Raw genomic sequence first — 20,954 nt, forward strand, 5'->3', positions numbered from 1 at the left:
AAAAAGATAAAGGGGAAAAAAGCGTGATGTTGAAGATCAGAGTATTGGATATTTCCCTTGCCAGCTTCTGCATTAAAATTCTCTCATCATCCAAAAGAAGGTAGAATTAACATTTGGCATCTAGCCAACACATTGGGTTGAAGACTGAAATAGAATGCATGGATAATAAACATTAATGCTACATCAAATATAGCTTAGAAAATGCTACATCAAATATATCTTAGAAAAATACAGTCTATGAACATATTTTTCATGCAGGCTCTGTTTGGGTATTTTAGTGACAGGACAGTGCAGTTTTTCTGAGCCAGCTGAGTTTGCAAATAGTCTTATGTGAATCTTTGAAGTGTTACACTAAGCCTTTTGCTAAACTACATATAACAAAGAGAATGTGTTCACATGTACAAACTGAGGACTCCTTCCACAGAGCATCACTTCCCTAGGACAGCTATGTGTCTTGCTCTGTCATTTGCTGACATAAGGCACTCTGTAACAGGTAGTGTAGTGCTCCTCTTTCTCTTGACACAACTTTCCTGGAAAGGACAGCACTTTCACACAGCAGAGGTGTTGATGATTTTATTCTTCTTTATATGCTAAAAGAAGGCAGACAGTTTATCCCACTACTTTAGGACTAAAAGTATGTCCTTGGCAGATTTTCTTTTCCCACCTTCTATTGTGGTTTTATGAGCACTGATCTCCACTCATCATTATTGTTGCTGTTGTTTATGCAGTCATTTGTAAACTATTTTGGATGAAAGTGAATTGTTTGGGCTTTTGCTGATCATTTATTTTTAGTGCCATTATCAAACTTAGAAGTTCCTTTTAAGTGTCATCCCAATCCCATTTGGTTTGTCTTATCTCACTGAGATTTTAAGAGTTAATTCTGAGTAAACATAAAGCTTCCTTTTAAGCAGCAGTAGTTGCCAAATTTCATGAACGTCTTGAACCTTAAGTTTGTTTGAACCTAAACTCTGGGCTCAGCTGAAAAACTGTTAGTTTTCAATTCAGTATTAAGTAAAATGGAATTAAATGAAATAAAATAAAATTAAAATTAAAGAACATAAAATATTAGCCTGTTTCAGTGAATGGATGGTTTGACAATAAGAAAAAAACTCTTTAAAATGTGAATAATGAAGTTTAAAAGCAGATAAGAAAGTGAAAAATATAACATATACCACTCCCTGAAATGTCATCATTTTAAGCTGATGTAAATTCTTTATTGTTACCTTAACTTGAACACTGTGTATCATGGTTCTCTAATTCCACATTTAAACTTCCATATGGAATCTTTTGCAAACTTTTTCCTGGTCTTATTGAGCCTTATGTATTTCTTGGAGTCATCCTCTTGACAAATGCAAGGAACAGAATAGGAGTCAGAAAGAATAGGAAAACAATGCCTTTGGTTTCATAGGCACCCCACTTCATGATGACCATTCTCAAGCAGTTTACCAGCCCCTTTAATCAGTCCTCTCCAGTGTCACAAAAGCCTTCAAGTTCCACAAATTCAAATATTTGGAAGGAAAATTGTCACTAGTATAGAGAGATGCATTATATCTACTTGTGATATAACAAACATCAGGTATTTTCTGACTTAAGAAAAAGAGCTGAAGGTTTTGTCAATTACAATATAGAAAATATATTTATCTAATAGGTTGGGCTTTCATTTTTATGTAATTACAGTTTTAGAGGTAAGACTTAGTACTGAACATCTGATGGTAAGAATCCACCTGGGTAATAGTTTAGAAATTAGAAACATGATAAGAAATTAGTTCTGCTCATTACTTTTTTAATTAAAAAGTGCACCATAAACTTCCAGGTTAGTGAGAGCTCATCTACGTTTAAACTTCAAACAAGGTTCTTGCTTTTCTTCTGAACACGAGGCCGAGTCAACACCTATGTGGTAGTAACAGTACATATAGCGCTCTTATGAAGAGGTAAGAATTGTCCAGATGGTGCTTGTAGTTCTTCTGCAGGGTCTCTGCTCTGTGTTGAGTTCAGCTCCATCACACAAAGGCATTTGAAGTTTTTAAGTAGGGACCCAGAAATGTGGAGTATTTAAAAGCAATGTACTTTGGATCTTCCTCCACTTTTTAAGCCCTTAGGGTAGAATCTCTAGTACCAGAGAGTCTTTTGTAAATGTGAATGGAAACTGAGTACCTTAAGCATAAGAAACTGGCCTTTAAGAAAACCACTAAGTATCACAAGACTCCTGATAAAAAATGTGAGCGTTGGCAAGAGTTGTATCCTCTGAGAGGCAGCTAAGACTTACAGAGGTCAAGGCCAAATGAAATCTCTAGGAAAGAGGAAAACTATGAAGACTCAGAAGAGAAATATACTTGGGATTAAATCTGCTCCGGTATGGATTCTAAAAGGTCAGATTCAGTATGTGATGCAGGTGGGAAAAATAAGCGAATCTGAGGACAGCTCAGACTTAACATTCATACTAATTGGAAAGTATCTGGCAGTATTATGGAGAGAGAATCCATTCAGAATAATTTGAAGTTCATTGTTTTACATGTAACTGTGAAGATCATGCTATACTTCAAAATATATTTTGAAGAGCTATTCAAATACATTTTAAAAAGTCATGGTAGCTGTCAAATCCTCAATATGCATTATGCTAGTGGCATTTTTTTAATCTGAAAGCATATCACTGATATTTGTGCAAATAAAAATCTAATGTAAAATCATCAAGAGAAAGTTCTGAAGAGTTTTAAATGGACAAGACTTACTAATCAGCAAGATAATAACGGTCTCCATTTCAGTATAGTAAAAGTGGGAAGGAAAATACAGGAGAGAATTTGGAAAACCTCAGCTTTGTTGCATTTCAACTGTTAAAATTTATAGACTGGGAGTAAGGTAAGAGGAAGAAGAGTACAGTAAAGCCTCTGTCTAAATTCATCTCTTGTATGGAGATCTTTCTTTAGCTTTTCAACTATATTATTTTAGCAACCAAATTCTTTTCCTAGAAAATAAGTTCTCAACATTTCCAAATTTTCCTGTTTTACTTCTAGATATTAGGCAGTATTGATTAAGTAGGTATTGTTGTCTGTTTTTCCCACACAGGTAACCAAAAGGTAACTGGCACAAGAGCACTTTTAAACTATGAGGAAATATTTAATCTTCAAAAGTCCATCCAATGATTTTGTATGCTTCTACAAAATTAGAAGTAGTGGGAACTCCAGCACCTTGCAAAATGGAGAGCCTTATTTGGAGGTCTAAGCAGTGATTTAACAACCTAATTCATAGGACCCTTTTTTGGAAAATTTCAACTTGGTCCATTTAAAGACTTTCTACTAAACTTGCCTCCTCTGGAAGAAAGAAGCAGTTGGGATTGTGAAGATTTACTATGCACTTTTCCTATCTTATTAAAACCAGTAATAAAATCCACTTGAATTTCTTTGGCTCCGAATATAAACTGTTGAACAGTTTCTGAAGATGATCACGAGAGGTTAAATTCCTTTCTACCATTCATTTCAGCCCTGTGACTGCAGCGAGTACACTTCCATAAAACCGGTGATTTCTAAATCAAGGGAAAATTTATTTTTAATCTTGTTACTGTTTTAATTATAATAATAATAATTCAACAGGCAAGTCATTAGACTACTTTTGTGATTAAAATAATTAAGAAATTGTCAGTTTGGTTGGTACAATGTACCTTTATGACCAAATAATTATTTTTACACACAAGGGCTGTCCAAAAGCAATGCTTCCTATTTTATCATGTTGGCCCATGATGTCAGAGGTATGGCAGTAGAGACTGAACCTTCCTGTCAATATCCATTTTGTTGCCATGTGACAGAAGGCAGCAGAGGGGCAGTCTGAAAAAGATATGGTAGACATAGAAGTGCATATGAAGCAAAGGTGTATCACTAAATTTCTCCATGCAGAGAAAATGGCACCCATTGACATTAATTGGCTCTTACTGAATGGTCCTGGGAACCAAGGAGTGGATATGAGCACAGTGGTGGGTGGTGGGTAATACATTTCAGCAGCAGTGACAACAATGTGAAAGAAAAGCCACATTCTGGACAAACATCAACAGCTTTCATACCATGAAATTAAGAGCATCTCAGTCAGCTAATCCATGTAAATTGGCTAATGGTTGTGATTATGATGACAAAATTTTACTTGCTCTATTAAACCATGACACTGTGCTCTTTGTATCTGTCCTAGTTTCTGTGGAAATATTATATAAATAGGATACACTACAGTCAGAGCTTCCTATGTATATTGACCCTCTAGACTGGAAGAAATAACATAATGTTCTGATGTCACCCTGTACATAAGCCTCATTACTATTTAACCTCTCTGACTGTACATGATGCAAACACCTCTGTCCTAATGTCCTATCTAATTTGTTCAATAAAAAGTAAGTGGGGTCCACCACATCCCCATTGCAGAGCCCTGGATGATGAAGCAGGTAAGCATGTTTTTAATCTAAAACGTATTTGGAATAGCTCCAATGCTTTCAGTTCGGCATGCATTCATATTGTCTAATGGTTCACATCTATAATGATCATTATAGATGAACGCCGTGCTGCCTGTGACACTTTACAGAGCCTAATCTGAAGCTTATAGAAAACAGTGGAAAAGACTGTACCTTAAACAGACAGGACTGTGTTGATCTGAAGCCAGGACAGGAAACTCTGAGGAAACATAAGAGCTACCCTGTTTGTTGCCTTGAGTAGTTGTTTAGTGTTTTGAAATTTACTGACTAAAGCTGTGTGGAAAAAACTTGACAGTCAGAGACTTTTGCCAACTTGTGTTATTTTGGTTGTATCAGAACTCCTGAAAATAGACTCAAAACTCTAGTGATAAATTCACGTTCACACCTTAGCATCCTTTAAACTACCTCCACCCAATTGCTCAGGACACCTGGAACTGGCAGACCTGCTGTAGACCTGGTTAATGAGGCAATACTTTGTTAAGAACATTTATATTCACTTGACATCCATCTCATGCCTCTGCGGCCCACTAAATGTAGTGGATTCAGTTCTGGTTTACTTCAGCTTATGGAAAAAGGGAAAATTCAACAGGTTTAATGTAGAGTACAACAACAACAAAAACAAAACCAAAAATAAACAAACAAAAAACCCCAAAAACATGAAGTTTGAAATTCTTCAAGTGGTTACTATGTTAAATTTTCTCCTGCTGAAACAAGCATTAACTGAGGTGGCTGAATCTCAGTGAACTGCATAGACCTGGGTTCTGCATCTCACAAGTGGCTACTTTGTTGACTAAACTTTCAACAAGAACACGTTTTTGGAACTTAAAAAATATCACATTTAGAGAAGGGTAGACATGAGAAAGGAAGACTACAGATGATTCAGCTGGAATTTGTGTTCATTAAGTGGGTTAATATAAATGTTCCTGATTGTTTCTGTTGTTTATGAATCTCGACCTTCAGAACAGCACTGAAATGTGCTGTCTCCTAAAGATGTTCCCTACCGATATGACACATACTTTGTATTGTTTCACTGCACACAAGCATTAATATCCCAGAGGTAACCCACCCTGCTTTTAACGGCTGGTGACAGGTCCAATGGCTGAGCAAAAATCAGTTGAAGGAAAGGGAAGTCTTGTCGGAAATGAGATTAATCTTGTAACGAGTGTTCAGCCCTGATAACCCATCTGTGCAGAGAACTGCTTTAACTGGAGAGCAATTAACCTTCACCTGACAAGCTCTGTCCAACCGTTATAAACAACATTAAAGGCACAGGATCCCCCTCTTCTTTTCCCCTTTATGTAGACTAAACAATCAGATTCTGAATTCCATGAAAACGGTACATGCAACTGTGCCTTGATGACAAATCACAGGAAAATTTTTTACAAGGTAATGGCTGCATGGAAATCATGAAAAAAAAAATGTGTCTGGCCATCACATTAGTGAGTTGATTTGATTAGTAAAAAATGAGAACTTTCCAAGGGAATACCTTGTGCATGAGGGAAGCTGATGTGAATACGCCAAAGACTAACAATAATAAAAATGTATAAAAGTAGATAAGAGCTGGTTAATCACGTACTAGGGACATTCCTTTCAGGATGGAGCATGTACTTCCCCAGCACTGCTGTGAACCTAAAGCCAAGGGGCAACTTCACCCATGTCCTCACAGATGTTGCTTATCAACACTAGGTTCAACCAGGGGAATCCATTTTCAGGAACCAGGCTTTTAGGTCAGGTCCCAAAAGGACCGGTTCTCGTGTCCAAAAGCCAGTGTTCCAAGCAACACCTTCATGGTGTTCTTTGAAAGAGTCTGTAAATCCATTCTGATTCCTAGTCATTCAGACCACAACTCAAAGCTAGATATCTGTCCCTCCCACAATAGTCTAGGGGGATAACTGAATATTAGTCTATTCTTCAAAGATGAAAAGGCATGATATATCTGAAGCCACAATTGCAAAGCACTTCTCTACTCTGTAGGGAAAGGCCAAGTTACTGATCTCAGTCACAGTGGCAGAAACTTGGCATGACTCCACAGGAGTCACTGGCAGAACAATGCATAATATTTGGGCTGAGGTCATGAATAACTTGGGTGAAAGCCTGGCTCCAGTCAAGCCACTGGCCAAATGATTTGGACTTCATTTGGGCCAGTTTCACTCAAGATTTCCAAAATCCTCATTCATTCTATTCAAGTGCCCAGAAGTAATTACCTTGAAGTTACAGTTAGCTGTGGGGGTTTTCTGGCATTGTTTACTTTTCTTTTGTTCCAGGTTTCTCATTTTCTTACCAGAAGTTCAAATGTACAGCTTAGCCATGGTTTTATTTCTGTGTACAATGAGGCAGAATTTCCATTTCAGTTATTTTAGTTAAATATATATGTCACTGTGGATTGTAAGAGATGGACATGACTCTTTAATATGCCCAGAACATGCTATTTTTTGGAGAAGTACACCTCAATCACTAGAGAAACATGAATTTTATTTGATCATGCATACAAATAAGGAAAGGATAAAAGCAACAAGCATGAAGATGGGGAAAGGTTTCTTGCTCTTAACCTGACCGTATTACAATGTATGTTGAACCACCTCAATTTACAGGTGGTAAATGCTGGGCCATCTATTGAATGGAAAATATATATGTAAATATATTTAATAGTTCAATATAAAAGCGTTGGTCCTAAACCTCTACACAAACTGATCTGCTGTAATGTGGCTTAAATGTTTAAACAGCAACAGGTGAAATACTACCTTTGTATCAAGCAAGAAGTGCTTAGATCTTCTCAGTGGATTACATATTAACAGATAGGAAGTTCCTACTGAAAGCATTTCCTGTATTGGTAGTCCCTGATTTTGGTGACTTATCTTGGCAGGAAATGAATGCAGGAAGTATCTGTCTACAGTCTCTTTATCATCAAGGTAATTGCTGTAGCAGCATTTTACTGTTTATCAAGGTAATAAACACATAGTCTAAAAAAAGATGTTTTTCAGCTCTAAAGAATGCAGTTTAAAAAAATCTTATGAGCTAGCACTGAAGTTATGCAGAATCTTGCTTCTAGAATTTATACACTGCCACACTTATTTCTTGCTGCACGGATGTAATGAAGTATTTGTCACACAAAACATTTCTCTTTCCAAGTGTGAGTACAGCCCTTAGCAGCTAAGAAAGAGGAATGCAAGCCCAAATGCCTGCAGTTTTTCCCAGCTATAGCGCTATTTCACACTCTCCAATCTCTCTTAAGACAGGTAGTTTTAAAGAGTTTGGTCACTTGCCACAGATAGTCACTCACCACCTCTTTCTTCAGGTATTTTCATATACCCAGTCTTTGTAATTTACTGTTGCATTTCCTTCCCATCTATCAATCAAGCACTGCATAGCCAGGCCACATGTGTTTCACTCAACAAGTTGGATCTTTTCCTAGTGTGAAGGGGTTAACACCAGCCTAGTGACACCACTTCCTACCCATGGGCTGCAATGTACATCCCAAATAAACATAGGCTGCAAGTGAGGGGAGACATTGTATCACATGCCTTTCTTTCATTCATTCATTCATTTATTCATTTCCAAATTTCCAAATGTGCTTGAAAATATGCAGACCATTTGTCTGGTTCATTGTACATAGAATCACAGAATCTTTAAGGCTGAAGATCTAGTCTAACCATCAGCCCATGTCTACCATACCCACTGATTACGTTCCTCAGTGCCACATCCACATTGTTCTTGGGCACCTCCAGAGATGGTGAATCCACCAAATCCGTGGGCAGCCTGTTGGATGATCACTTGATGTCTCCTTCAGCCTAGCCACTGAAAAAATGCTGTTCTTCACCATACTTCTTTATTATTTGAAGTTCAGTGATATTTGTAATGTTATTTTCATTTAATTAACTTTACTTTGAAACAAATAATATTTATGAAGGGTAGTTAGCAGAGGTAGTAATCACCGGTCTTAATACTGTAATTTAAAAACAAAACTAAACAAAAACAACAACAACAATAACAAACAGAAACATAGCCAATATTTACTGGTTATTAATCAGTATTTAACAGCTATTAACCAATGTCTAATGGTTCTAATGGGGTGACTGTGCAGTAAAGATGAGCAGCTGTGTACCTAAGGATGCATGGAAGGGAGAGAAAGAGCTTCCTTGCAGTACATGTTTGCATCCTAACTCCTGATACAGATTCAGATTGGAAGCAGATTTCCTGAAACAACTTATCTCTCTGTTCACTCTGATGACTTGTTTACACAGTCCCCTCTTTAAGAAGTTGGTGATTTTAGGAGAAACAAGGAACAACTTGAAAAATACTATCCAACATCACACAGGCTTGGTTGCAATGCATAAAATAAACCCTGCAAACATAAAGGCACATGCACCCTTTAAGGAAAGGATTGATCTTTTTTCATATAAGCACTTCAGAGTTTCTGTATTTTTGTCTGTGTTTTGAACTCAGGCAATATTTCTTCCATAATTCACAAACATATATTAAGAACAGCAGAATGACAAACAGAACACACGCTTGTTTTGTCAGACTCCTGACTTCTCACAACTGACACAGTGAAAAAAAAAGGCTTCTATTTCTCTACTGAGTAACTATTCAACAAAGGAAATTATTTTTTAACTAGTTAATGGTAAATTTGATAGGAGTCATGTTGCAGTCAATGTGAAGATTTTTCTGACTTGACCAGGTTTGGCACTGCATGTGATACACCCTACAATATCCCATCAACTTTCTTTAAATTGGTAACACAAGGAATACACACATAATTTTTCTTTTCTCTACTTTGTTGTTTTTCAAATTTATTCTGCTGGCTTGATGTAGAAAATTGTACTAAGAAACCTATTTCCCTGTAAGAGAACAACATTATATATTTTTACTGGATTGCAAACTGTCACTTGGAAAATAAATATCTTCTTTTGGCACTGACACTTGTTAAAAATACTTCTCTATTTATCTTCAGCAAGTCATTCTCCAAGAGCACTTGATTCCTTAAGGGTTATTTCTGAAAGGCTTTTAGTAACTCACGGATCTTGCTGAAAAACATTTTGTTAAGAGATAATACAGTTCTTGTTAAGAAAAAACAAGCAAACAAACCAACCCAGACAGCCAAACATACGCACTTTCCAGCTGATGTTTCTTGCTTGGGGACTTACTTCTGGAAAGCAAGACCCTTATATTGGAGTTAGTTTTGGCATATGCAGCCACAAATCAGCTTGAGTTAAATGACTGATGATTAAGAGCAAAAGAAAATAGAATGAAAGTCCTCAAAATATCTCCTTTTGTTCTTTTATGACTATTTCTTACTTGAAATTCTATACTTGAGTCAGAAATACAGTTTTACTTGGAAATTAATATAGGTAGGATTCTACTACCTTTATTGAAACGAAATACAGACAGTTGGACTAGATGATCTTGGTGGCCTTTTCTGCACCTAATGGTTCTCTGATTCTGTGAACATCTTGAAATTAGTGGAAACATTTTGAATGAAGCAAAATTAGTCTAAATAATTTAAGGCACTCTTTCTGCCCTTATTTATGATTCATCAGATCTCAGGTATGTGCTTGGCTTTAAGAAGGTTGTGCTAAAGCATCAAAACCAATTTTCAGGTTTGAAGTGAACCATTTGCTAACTGAATAGTGAAGAAAAACAACAACAACAACAACCAAAAAAAAAAGAACAATCATCTTCAATTAATGAATGAATTAATTTTATGCAAGGGGCAGAAGTAATTGTTGTATTAGTTCTATTGGCCTCAGTGCAGTCACAGCTCTCTAAACAAAGACTTCCATATGCCAAGAACAGATTTTTTTAACTGACTTTAGTTTTCCTCAGAAATACATGAGAGAGTACTAAAATTTTCTATAAGAAAATGAGAGAAAAACACTATAGAGAGAAGCACAGACTAACTTAAATTTTTTTGTAATATTTCTCACAAAATATATTGTCATGTATATATGTATATACTGCTTTAATCCTTCATACATCTGTACAACAATACAAACTATACAAAGTACGTCTAAATATTTTCAGGTCTTTGAAGTCACAGTGATTCTCCTGCCCTTTATCAAATATACAGATCTTTTTTTCTCCCAGAAATCATAGCTTCCGTACAAGCACTACATTAGAAATCCCTAATGGAAAGGGGACATGCACATATTTAGAATTAAATTAGAGTAAAAGAGATATCCACAAGTGTAATCAATAAGTCACTGTTCAGTCATGATAATTTACTGAACAGATTTTATAAGAATTAGTGCAAATACACTGGTAAGAAAGATAAAGAAATTCAACACGGTCTGGTACAAGGCATGGAATTAAGACTCCAGTTGTATTTTTCTACATCATGTTGTTTCCTTCACCATGAGATAATGGTAAAAATTATAGGAAAGACAAAACAAAACAAAACAAAAACAACACAAAATGACCTTCAGGGTAGGTATTTTTACCTCTGCTTGATTCCAGAGGGGGGGAAAAAAAAAAAAAAAAAAAAAAAGTCATGCCTTATTCAGAAGTCCTTGATATTTTCTAACGTGGTATTTACTATAACAAGTGGGATGCTTATAATTAGCAGTGTTGTGTATAATTCAACAGCCTTCGGCTTCAGGGCTATGCATAAATGTGCTTCTGCACGTATCTACCAGGTGCCAGAAGAGTACATGTCATATCGGCACTGAAATCCTCACTGCTGGGACACCTCCCCCACTTGAAAAACTATTTTAGCCTTTGAATGCTAAAGAAAAAACATCACAGTGATTAAACTTAATGCAACAGATAGGCAGAAGTGAATGTATTAGAAATCTCAGCCTCCAGGAGAAACAAGCAGAAGAGGCCAGGGATGAGGAGAGGTGCATCTCCTGGGAAAGTCATGGTGTTAGCCCCCAAATTATGCAAATGTTTGGCTTCCCTGGCTGGCCTGTATTAAACCAGTCCCATTTCACATGAGTCCTGCAGGTCTAGCTTCAGGTTTTTGACAGAAGGATGAATCAAACTGTTCTGCTGGCAGGTAATCTTTGCACGTGTGTATGTCAAGAGCAATTTCTACCTGATTATTAACAACCGCAGCCTGGTTTTCTTTTCACACTGAATGATTCCACAGCTTCCCTAAAGAGGCAAGAAAGCTTCCTCACAGAGCTCCCACAGAAGGCTTTCTACCTCCCATGGTTACAGCTTGGTGCTGCTGACATGGCAGGCAGCAAGGGCCATTATTTTGAAATGGCAAAAAAAAAATAAAATAAAATAAAATAAAATCACTGGAATCACATTACAAAACACACAGCACAGGAAACCTTTCAACCTTTGAATGGAATTTCTTTTTATCAGAAACTTTTCAGTTTAATGATTTCTTTATGTACTCAGCATAGAAGAGGAACTGAATCTCTTTGGACTGGCTTAGCCTCATGTCAGAGTACATTTCCTGCACCTAGAGTACAAAGCACCTGTCATTTCTCTCCAATAATTTTACATTTTACAATCATAAATGAAATCCTTGCTTCAGAATATACGTCCTTCCCTACCTCTTTGGTGCTACAAGCAAAAGCGTTCTGGGATGTAAAAGATGCATTTTCCTACTCAGGAGGCTTTGCTGCCTGCATTGCACTAACAAACAGGCTGCACGATACCCAGCTGCACATGACATCTTCTCATCACTCTAAGTACTAGGTGAAGGTAAAATACTAAGGATGAGATACTCTTCATGACCACTTACCCTATTATAATATAATCATAGAAAAAAGTGACCAAAAATAAATAACAAAAGCTTGTCAAAGCATACATAACATCTAATCTCACTGTACCATCAGTTTTGAAGAAAAATTTCCCATCAGCATTGAGAGCGTACTCTGTTCAATAAACACAAAAAACCACATTACTATCTAAGCACATACCCCTTTCTCTCAGTAATGCAAAACTTGCCTCCTGAGCCTCAAGAGAGCCTGATCTCCTCATCTCTGAAAATGTACTTTGAAAAGTGCAGCAAAACCAAAGGGAATCCAGCCGGTACAGAAGCTACATTGCATGTAACAGATACTAGCCAGCAATGCGAAGAGGATTCAGAACTTTATCTCTACAGATAGCCTCTCCAAAGCATCAGTAACTAGAAAAAGAGACGGCTCATTGCACTTCTTAAACACACTGTCATCAGGTAAGACTTTCAAATGTTGAAAACTATAACAAAAAACAATTTGATGATCTTTAAATACTAACAGCTATGCAGAAATTACTGAGAAATCTAACTGCAGCTCTACTTAGCTAGTGACCAGCACCATCACTACTTTGCATCTCTCACAGAATCTCTGGCATTATTAGAAAAGTACAAAAATAGACAATACCATGAAAAAAACAAATACCTTGTTCCCGAATTTGATAATGCAACACTGCTGAGCCCTCACTGCACCTCACAAGCTCTATTGCTCTTTGCACAAAATTACTTTCACAATCACAAAACATTTAGTTACAGTTACAATTTAGCAATTAATCACAGTTATTAGATGTAATAGATATAACTGACATCTGTTGCGACATAGAGAAGCGAAAACTCGATAGACAGACGGATACATTGAATCCACTTTCTAAACCTGAAAAAATCAGCAAAGCCATCCTCAAAAATCAAAATAAAACAAACAAGCAAAAATAAACACATAAAACATGCACCGAGAGAAATTTATGTCAGCACAATAATTTTATTATCCGAAAATTTAAAAGAAAAAGAACACACCCACGAGATCTTGCCATTACCATTAAAATAACCTTACAAAGAGTACCAGGCTAGAGTTTCTAGAAAAGCACATCAGCAAGACATGGAAAGAAGAGCTGGTGCCTCTGGTTCCCGTTTGCTAGTATTTGTGTCCCCATCAACAAGAGAAACATTTAAAAGTATCCAAAAGTCTAGCTCTCTTAGGAACCCTTTTTTCCCTTTCAGCACACACCCTCTCCCCTTCTGTCAGTCTGCAAACACATCCAAGTTGTCAGAATGGTACCTACAAGAAATTTCAGAAGCTCTCATAAAAGGGCTTCGCATATGCAATCCACAGCACTGAACACTGAATTTAAAAAACCCAATTTTTTTTCCGAGTTTGAAGTTTTTAAGCCTTGCGGATGGTTGGAGTAGGAAAAAGGAAATTTACTAGGCAGTACAAAGGAAATCTTGTTGTCCTCTATTGTGGCAGTGGGGGTGTTGCCCAATTCTAACTTATCTAGGTTGATAAAGGAAACCAAAGAAAACTCTACTGAAAAAAATTCCAATGAAAAAGGTACCCCTTTCTTACCTTAATAGTGCTTGCCATAATGTGATCAAGATTATTGATCGCTAATAATTGCTAATAATAATTATTGCTTCGCTCTGACCAGAAAGAAGTTTTGATGAGGTTGTTTAGAGCGGATGAGATTGTGCTAACTCTGGGAAATGAAGTCAGCCAATGGCAGGAAGAGGTTTCTATTGGTCCTGGCCACTGCAGCTCGAAGAAACAGGATATTTGGGAGTGAAGAGATAAGAGTCCTAAAACAATGTTGTTTTTCTTGATGATATGTGACTAAAAATCCTTTTTTTTTTTTTTTTCCCTAACAAAAAAAGTCCACTGCCTGTGACTGCCTGGGCAGGTGTGATCTGATGTGCAGTAAGTGCGACATGTCACTCCGAAGCAGGATGCAGATGTCAGACGAAATGGGCCACGTTCAGCATTGGTTTCATGCAGTCTGTTCACTGGGGAATTGCTGATTCAGGGCCACAGCCAGACTGGGTATAAGCGGGTGTTTCTCCAAATATGTTAATGCAGCCTAGCCAGCTTACACCGCATCTATATTTGTCCATTAACCTCATGCTTGGGTTCTTGGGCTACAGATGCTTTCTAGCCTATCAGGTTTAGCACCTTTGTTCTTAGAGAAGAAGCAAGAGATTGGCAACAGTAATTTCTTTTTGATACCTCTTTCTCACCAAGGAAAGGAAGTCACAGAAAAACATGCATTTCTAAAGCAAATGCCTGAATACCTTAAACAGTCTTAAATTTTTCGCACTCTTCCGTTTGTTAGTTTATAGCTTTTCCTGCTCAAAAATGAGGTGGTTTCACTGTCAGTTCCCTTCCTGGTTTGAGAATGATAGTAACATTTTATACGGTGTTTCATGATTATTTGTCCTTAGGTAGCACTTGGCATACACTGGACACCCCAAAACTCCCAGCTGTGCAAACAACACAACATCCCTGTCCTAGGCCCTTGCTTAGGAGGGCTGAGCTCTTAAAACAAAAAAGAAAGAGGTTTGGAATAAGAAAGGAGGAGTGTTTTCATGGAATCAGACACCAGGCAAAGACCCAGTGATGGCACAACTCACTGGGTTTTGGCTGACAAAAATTTGAGAACTTTCTAAAACTGGAAAAAAAAAAAAAAAAAAAAAAAAAAAAGAAGATGTCAAAATATAGTATTTCTTCAATTGTCTTGTAGTTTTTAAAGCCTGTCTTTAACCAGCTTTTGATTTCTTAATGCTATAACAACATTAGAACATCGGACATACACGTTGTTTCAGAGCACCACAGCCTGGTGTATAAAATTCCCACTGTAGCATGCACATGCACTCTGCCCAGGAACCCTGCTGTGGTCAAAAAAGAGTAGAAAACAGTGACAACCTATAATGGCATTATTTAGAAGAGTCTGGAAACCTCATCCTCTCCCAGTGCCTTCCTCTCCTCTCCTTCTCCTTGGGAAAAGAAACTGAAATAAGAGCATTTTTCAGTACCTGGCCATGATTGCTGATATTTGGAATGAACTTTTACCAAACTGTACACACTGACAAAGGTAAGACCATGAGCGTCGGCTCAGTCTTTCCCTCCTATGGTGACCCAAAGAAGATGCTCCTCTAGAGCAGCATCTGTTGGAGGTGAAGAACTCCCAGAGTTTGGTCCTAGCCCCTTGACCCTCCAGGCACTGCTTCACCTGAGATGAGGCAGGGCAGAGGAGAAGGTGTCACCCACCCTTGCTGATGGGAATGGTCCTATTAGGACCACATACCAGAATCTAGCTGTTGTGCTTCTACTACTGGGTGACACAGGACTGGAGCAACTAGAATCTGGAAGACCTCCTCCTGGGAAGTCCTTGTTTCAGCCCTAGCAGTGTGTCACACAGCTGAGCCTCTATCCCAGCTCATCTCCAGCTACCTCACAAGGCTTGAAGTCCTGGGGCCTCCTTAGCCAGTCCAGCATGCTGAGGAAGCCTCCAGCACAGAATTAGAGACTCACAGAATGGCTTGGGCTAAAGCCCATGCTGCCCCAATCTCTGCTGTGGACAGGGAAGCCCCATACCAGCTCAGGCTGCAGGCCCCATCCAACCTGGCCTTGAGCCCCTGAGGATGGGGCACCAGGGCTTCTCTGGGCAGCTGTGCCAGCACCTCACCGCCCTCTGGGGAAAGAATTTTCCCTTGACATCCAACCTAGTATCCTCTAGATGCAAAGAAAGTAGAGAGAGCAGACACCCTACTTTTACTCCCCACTCTGGATCCTGAGATATCAAAGTCTACCATGACTTTCACATTCACTTTATGGGCTCTGGTTTCCTCCATTGCAAAGGTGACTTTTGGTTCAGTTGGAGCAATCTAAAGTCATCAACACTGTGAATAATTTATGTTATATATGAGTTATTCATATAAAAATTCAGAGTTGCACTGCTGAATGTCTTCTTGATGCCTTCACCCATTGACTTAGTCAGTAACTTCTGGTAACTTTCCTATTTTCATTATGAACAGCAAAAAAGAAAACAGTTTACAGTAATTGTATTTCATGGGGATGTTGATTTCCTCCCTTTTCATCTCCAAACAATGAGTAAGGCAGCCAAAAGATTAGAGCCTTTTTCTTGAAATTTCAGAGTGCTGTATGTTTCAGTTAGGTGACTTACACTCTAGTTAAACCCACAATTTATTTATTTATTTGCTTGTTTGGTTGGTTATTTGTTTATTTTTCTCAACCATATCCTTGAAGTATCCATCCCTCTAGTGGGTGGGATTTAACAAATTCATTCACAAGCAGGATTTAGTAATGATTTTTCTCCATCCTGTCTCCATATAGACAAACCTGTTGATTTCTTTAGGGCTTTTGGAAGCATACAGCAGGCAATATCTGACTCTGCTGAGCAATATTATTATCATTACATGAGTTTTACAGAGCCTACAGCCCAGTAAGGATTCTGCCATTTTAAAATGGCATAGATTGTGTGCCAAAGAATTCAATGAAGTTTATTTGACTTTCATGCTAATACCCACAGGCAGATTTCTAAGGGCTTACACTTATGTCAATCCAATTGCAAGGCAAAGACTTGGTATTGTAAGAACAGGAAAATCAAATCACCATCATCCAGTTGTAAAAGAAAAACAATACAAACACTTCTACTGTTTTTCTATTTTCTGCATTTTGTTAAGGCTAAATAGAAAGAAAATAAGCTTTTGTTATGTTAGGCAACTACACGCTATTGTCTGAAATAATGTTGTGTGCGTTTGAAAAAAATGTGTCTTTGTCAACAAACTGAATGAAAACACAATAATACAAAAAGTATCAAAGGATATAAAAAGCCACATAAGCCACATAAAACAGCTTCCCTCCATAACTTTGCTGTCAAGCTTTTTGCCCCAATTTGTTTGGGCTACTTTCTGATGAAATTTTCTTTTACATTCAAACTTGCATCTAGAAACCACAGAAGAGCAAAACACTACCTTATCTGCTTGGCACTACATATGTGCTTATGTTATTTGATCAAAACAAGATTTTTACACATGCTTTAAAGTTGTAGCTGTGCTTCAGTTCTTTCAAAGATACAGACAGGCTTAAATACTGCTTTAAGTGCCTTCAATCTTCAGGACTAAAGAGTTCATTTTTAAAGATGAGTGTTTCTACACTGGAGACAAAAGATAGATTTGATCTCACTATACAAAATAAGTGATTTGACTAGGTCCTAAAAAGGATGAATTTCCAAAGAAAATCCTGGAACAAGCTGCTGTGCTTATTACCACATTTAGCTCAAGCACAAGAACTATGGCTAGTATGCATGCACTCACATGAAAAACAAGCAAAATATATCTGAAGAAATATATTCTCATGCTATTAGAAACAATCTTACTAACTTTCGAAACAATCTGTCCTCATTTTGTTTTGTTTTGTTTTGTTTTATATATCATATCTACTAGAGTTAGGATGTAGGAAATGTATCACAGCATTCCCTCTGTGGACAGCTCTGCAATCCATCTTGCTGTCTGTGAAGTAAACCAAGAATGTGGCTCTTGGCCCTGGCTGATCAAGAGGATAGAGGAGACCTCTAACATCTTCACAAAAGCCACTAGATCTTCTACTTTCATGTTTTCTGTTCAGCAGTCTGCCTGGATAGTTATGTTATAATGTTATTAGTACTGTTAGTAACATGGCTTTTGTCCCTTTAGCTCTACAGAATTATTTCCATTATAAATATCTCTCTTTAAATTCTGCTGGATGCTGTGAAGAAACTTTCACCTCATCTGGTATACTTAGCACCCTGCAAATCTGACTATTAAAAAATGAGAGAGACGAGAGGAGAGAGGGAGAGAGAGAGGAGAGGAGAGGAGAGAGAAAGAGCAGGCGAGAGCCCTGGCAGGGTGTTGTTCCGCGGGCTGGACGGGAGTTTGGGGCCGGCTTGGGTGGGCCGATGGGGCGGTTCACCGGGCGCCGGAGAGGAGAGGAGAGGAGAGGAGAGGAGAGGAGAGGAGAGGAGAGGAGAGGAGAGTCCTAATCCTTTTATCAATATCAGGGTAAAAAGAAGGTCCCATTTTGGCTGAACCAGGATATAAGTCAAAAAATTTAAGTAAAAGACGTTGCACTGCAGTTTTTTCATAGTAGATATAAAGAAACTGAGAGAAATTAACGCTACTTCATGGCACACAAAGATACATCTACATTTACTTCTCTATAAAACAGTTTTCTGCTTAAATGTAGAACCAAATATTCTGTTCAGCTTGGCCATGCTCTGATTGTTGTGTGAGGACCAAATACGGTCTTATCAAATTTTCACCACATGTTGCATTGCTACTTCACAGCTTTCAGCTGACTGAAGAATGTGACAGCAAATCTGATCACGGAGGGGAAAGTCTCCTCCTTTCCACGCATAGAGTTGCATTATTAATATTAACACTGCCTGGCCACTGGGGTAACACGGCACGTACCCCATTTAAAATAAATAAATAAATAAAAGCAGCCTTTCCTTCGGCGTCTCTTCCAAGCTCTCACGCCTCCTGCTGCCTTAAGGTCAGCTCTGGCATGGGGGGGGAGGAGGGACCTCTCCCCAACACCGAGCAAGGCCGCAGCGGTCACTAGAGGGTGCTCGGTGCCCCGAGAACGAGAGCTCGGGGCGCGCCGCCTGCCTTGTTTTATCTCAATGACACGGTGCGCACGCAGCTCCTTCCAGACTTTGCAGCGACTTCTTCGGGTACGTTACCCAGCTGCTTTCAGTCAGTTTGTCCTTTCACATCTTCCCTTACCCTTGCTGCTGTGTCCCTTATTCCACCGCCCTCAGAGCAATGAACTGCCTTTGTCTGCTGGCTGAGGTGAAAAGCTGGGAGAGATCCTGGCTTGGAGAGGTTTGGTCTTTCGGAGTGATTTTTTTACTTTTTTTCTTTCTCACCCCCCCTCCCCCTTCCCTCCTCCCATCCTTCTCATATCATGGAACAATAGCAACAAAAAATAGATTGTATTCCAGTGAACTCATTTCTACAGAAACAAAATGTTGGAGGTTTTCAGATTGAAAGTCAAAGTCCACCTCTGAGTCTGTATCTCTGGACCAAACTATTTAATTTTGCACCACACAAAATATTATTTTTATAACCATGTCACCCTTTGATCACCTTATCCCTTTTGATTATCCTTTGGAGACCAGCTCTACTCTGTACATGAAAAGTACCACAGGAGTGGGAGATGAATGAAATAGGAGCTCTGTTTGTGTGAATCACATTTTATAAAATCATAGACTGGTTTGGGTTGGAAGAGACCTCAAAGCCCAAACACTCCAACCCCTGCCATGGGCAGGGCTGCCCCCATCAGCTCAGGCTGCACAGGGCCCCATCCAACCTGGCCTTGAGCGCCTTCATGGATGAGGCACCACAGCTTCTCTGGGCAGCTGTGCCAGCACCTCACTGCCCTCTCAGTGAAAAACTTGCCCCTAACATCTAATCTAAGCCTCCCTTCCTTTAGTTTAAAACCACTCACTGTTGTCCTATCACTATTTACCACTATTTATTTTACTATTGTAAAATGTTGATTTCCCTCATGTTTATAATCTCCCTTTAATACTGGGAGGCTGTAATGAGGTTTCCCCAGAGCCTTCACTCCTCTACACTGGCATGGTCACTAGTATCCTGACACTGGAGTTGCCTGTAATATCCAACATATGTATTTCACAGGAACCTAGCCAGGCTGGGAAGTGCTGACATACTAATTTGCAGACAAGGAATCGAATTGCTGACTGCTGCTAGGATTCATTTCCTTAACCTTCACCCATCTTAAATGTAGGTGCCCAGATCAGTTGTCCGCAACATCTTCTGCAGCCTTCAATACAATTTTCTTCATCACATCTTTCAGTTTCCCCTAGAATAGCAACTTAAAAGATGAGATCTATCACACTCTCACTCCTTATTGTCTACAATGGGAACCTGCATGATTACCTGAGACATTAACTTTTGGGTAACTGTGCTTACATAAGATGACTCTCATCGTAACTGTCCTTTGATTCTTCCCAAATTTTCCCTTCTCTAAAATGTTGATAATAATACTGCCACATTGCAGAGGAGCAATGGATTAATGATTAAAGCCTGCTGAAACATTTGACTGAAAGCTGCCACCAATATGAAAACTGCTTGTTTTCTGTCATCTAATTCAAAGCTGATTAAATGACACTGGAAACACAGGACAAAGAAAGCACTTCAAAAAAGCAAGTTCTCTGCAAAGAAAAAAAGAAATAACCTTGAGGGCAAAGGCCACCATTTTTCATCTTTTTTCTTTCTTTCTTTTTTTTTTCTTTCTTTCTTTTTTTTTTTTTCCAAGTGTTCTACATAATTTTGACTAAAATGCATGGTAGTTTGAGCTGGTTATTGCAGAATACTGTCCTTCAAAGTCTTACTATTCCCAGATGGAAGGGCACTGCACCTAGCAAATACGTCTGGCATATTGGATTTCTACACCATATTAGTGAAGCTGTTCTGAGATTTTCATCAAGAATGGAACCTATTAACGTGTCTCTCACACCGTTCTGGTGTTTATAGAATGCTTTGGAGGACTGTGTGCTCTTTTTTTTCACTCCACAACCAGGAAGTCTATAGAAAATGCTTTCAACTCTTTTATTTGACCTTCCACCTCTGGGTTTTTGCCTAATCTGCAAATTTGAATAGGAGGTATAACTGTGCTTTTTTTTCTCTTTCTCCCTCTAAGTTACCAGTTGAGTTCCTTTAAGGACCAGACATGCTTCTAAAACTGGGACTCTTTCGGTATTGTACTTCTTTGTTAGTAGCTGTGAACAAGAAACAGAT

General features: G+C 38.4%; 1 protein-coding gene across 4 annotated transcripts in view; it reads right to left on the bottom strand.

Annotated features, from left to right (window-relative positions):
* ERG (ETS transcription factor ERG) overlaps positions 1 to 20,954 on the bottom strand; it is a 143,575-nt gene that overhangs the window by 51,892 nt on the left and 70,729 nt on the right. Inside the window, exon 1 of one of the 4 annotated variants that reach the window (XM_015882564.2) lies at positions 13,702 to 13,846. The exons of 2 other annotated variants lie outside the window; for them this stretch is intronic. In XM_015882564.2, the coding sequence (XP_015738050.1) occupies positions 13,702 to 13,719 (18 nt within the window). In that variant the 5' untranslated portion in view covers positions 13,720 to 13,846. Of the gene's footprint in view, positions 1 to 13,701; positions 13,847 to 20,954 lie in introns of those variants that run through there. One more of the 4 variants, XM_015882546.2, reaches the window with a different exon arrangement.

This window comes from Coturnix japonica, chromosome 1, assembly GCF_001577835.2.
Source record: "Coturnix japonica isolate 7356 chromosome 1, Coturnix japonica 2.1, whole genome shotgun sequence".
In the NCBI taxonomy this organism is placed as follows: Eukaryota; Metazoa; Chordata; class Aves; order Galliformes; family Phasianidae; genus Coturnix; species Coturnix japonica.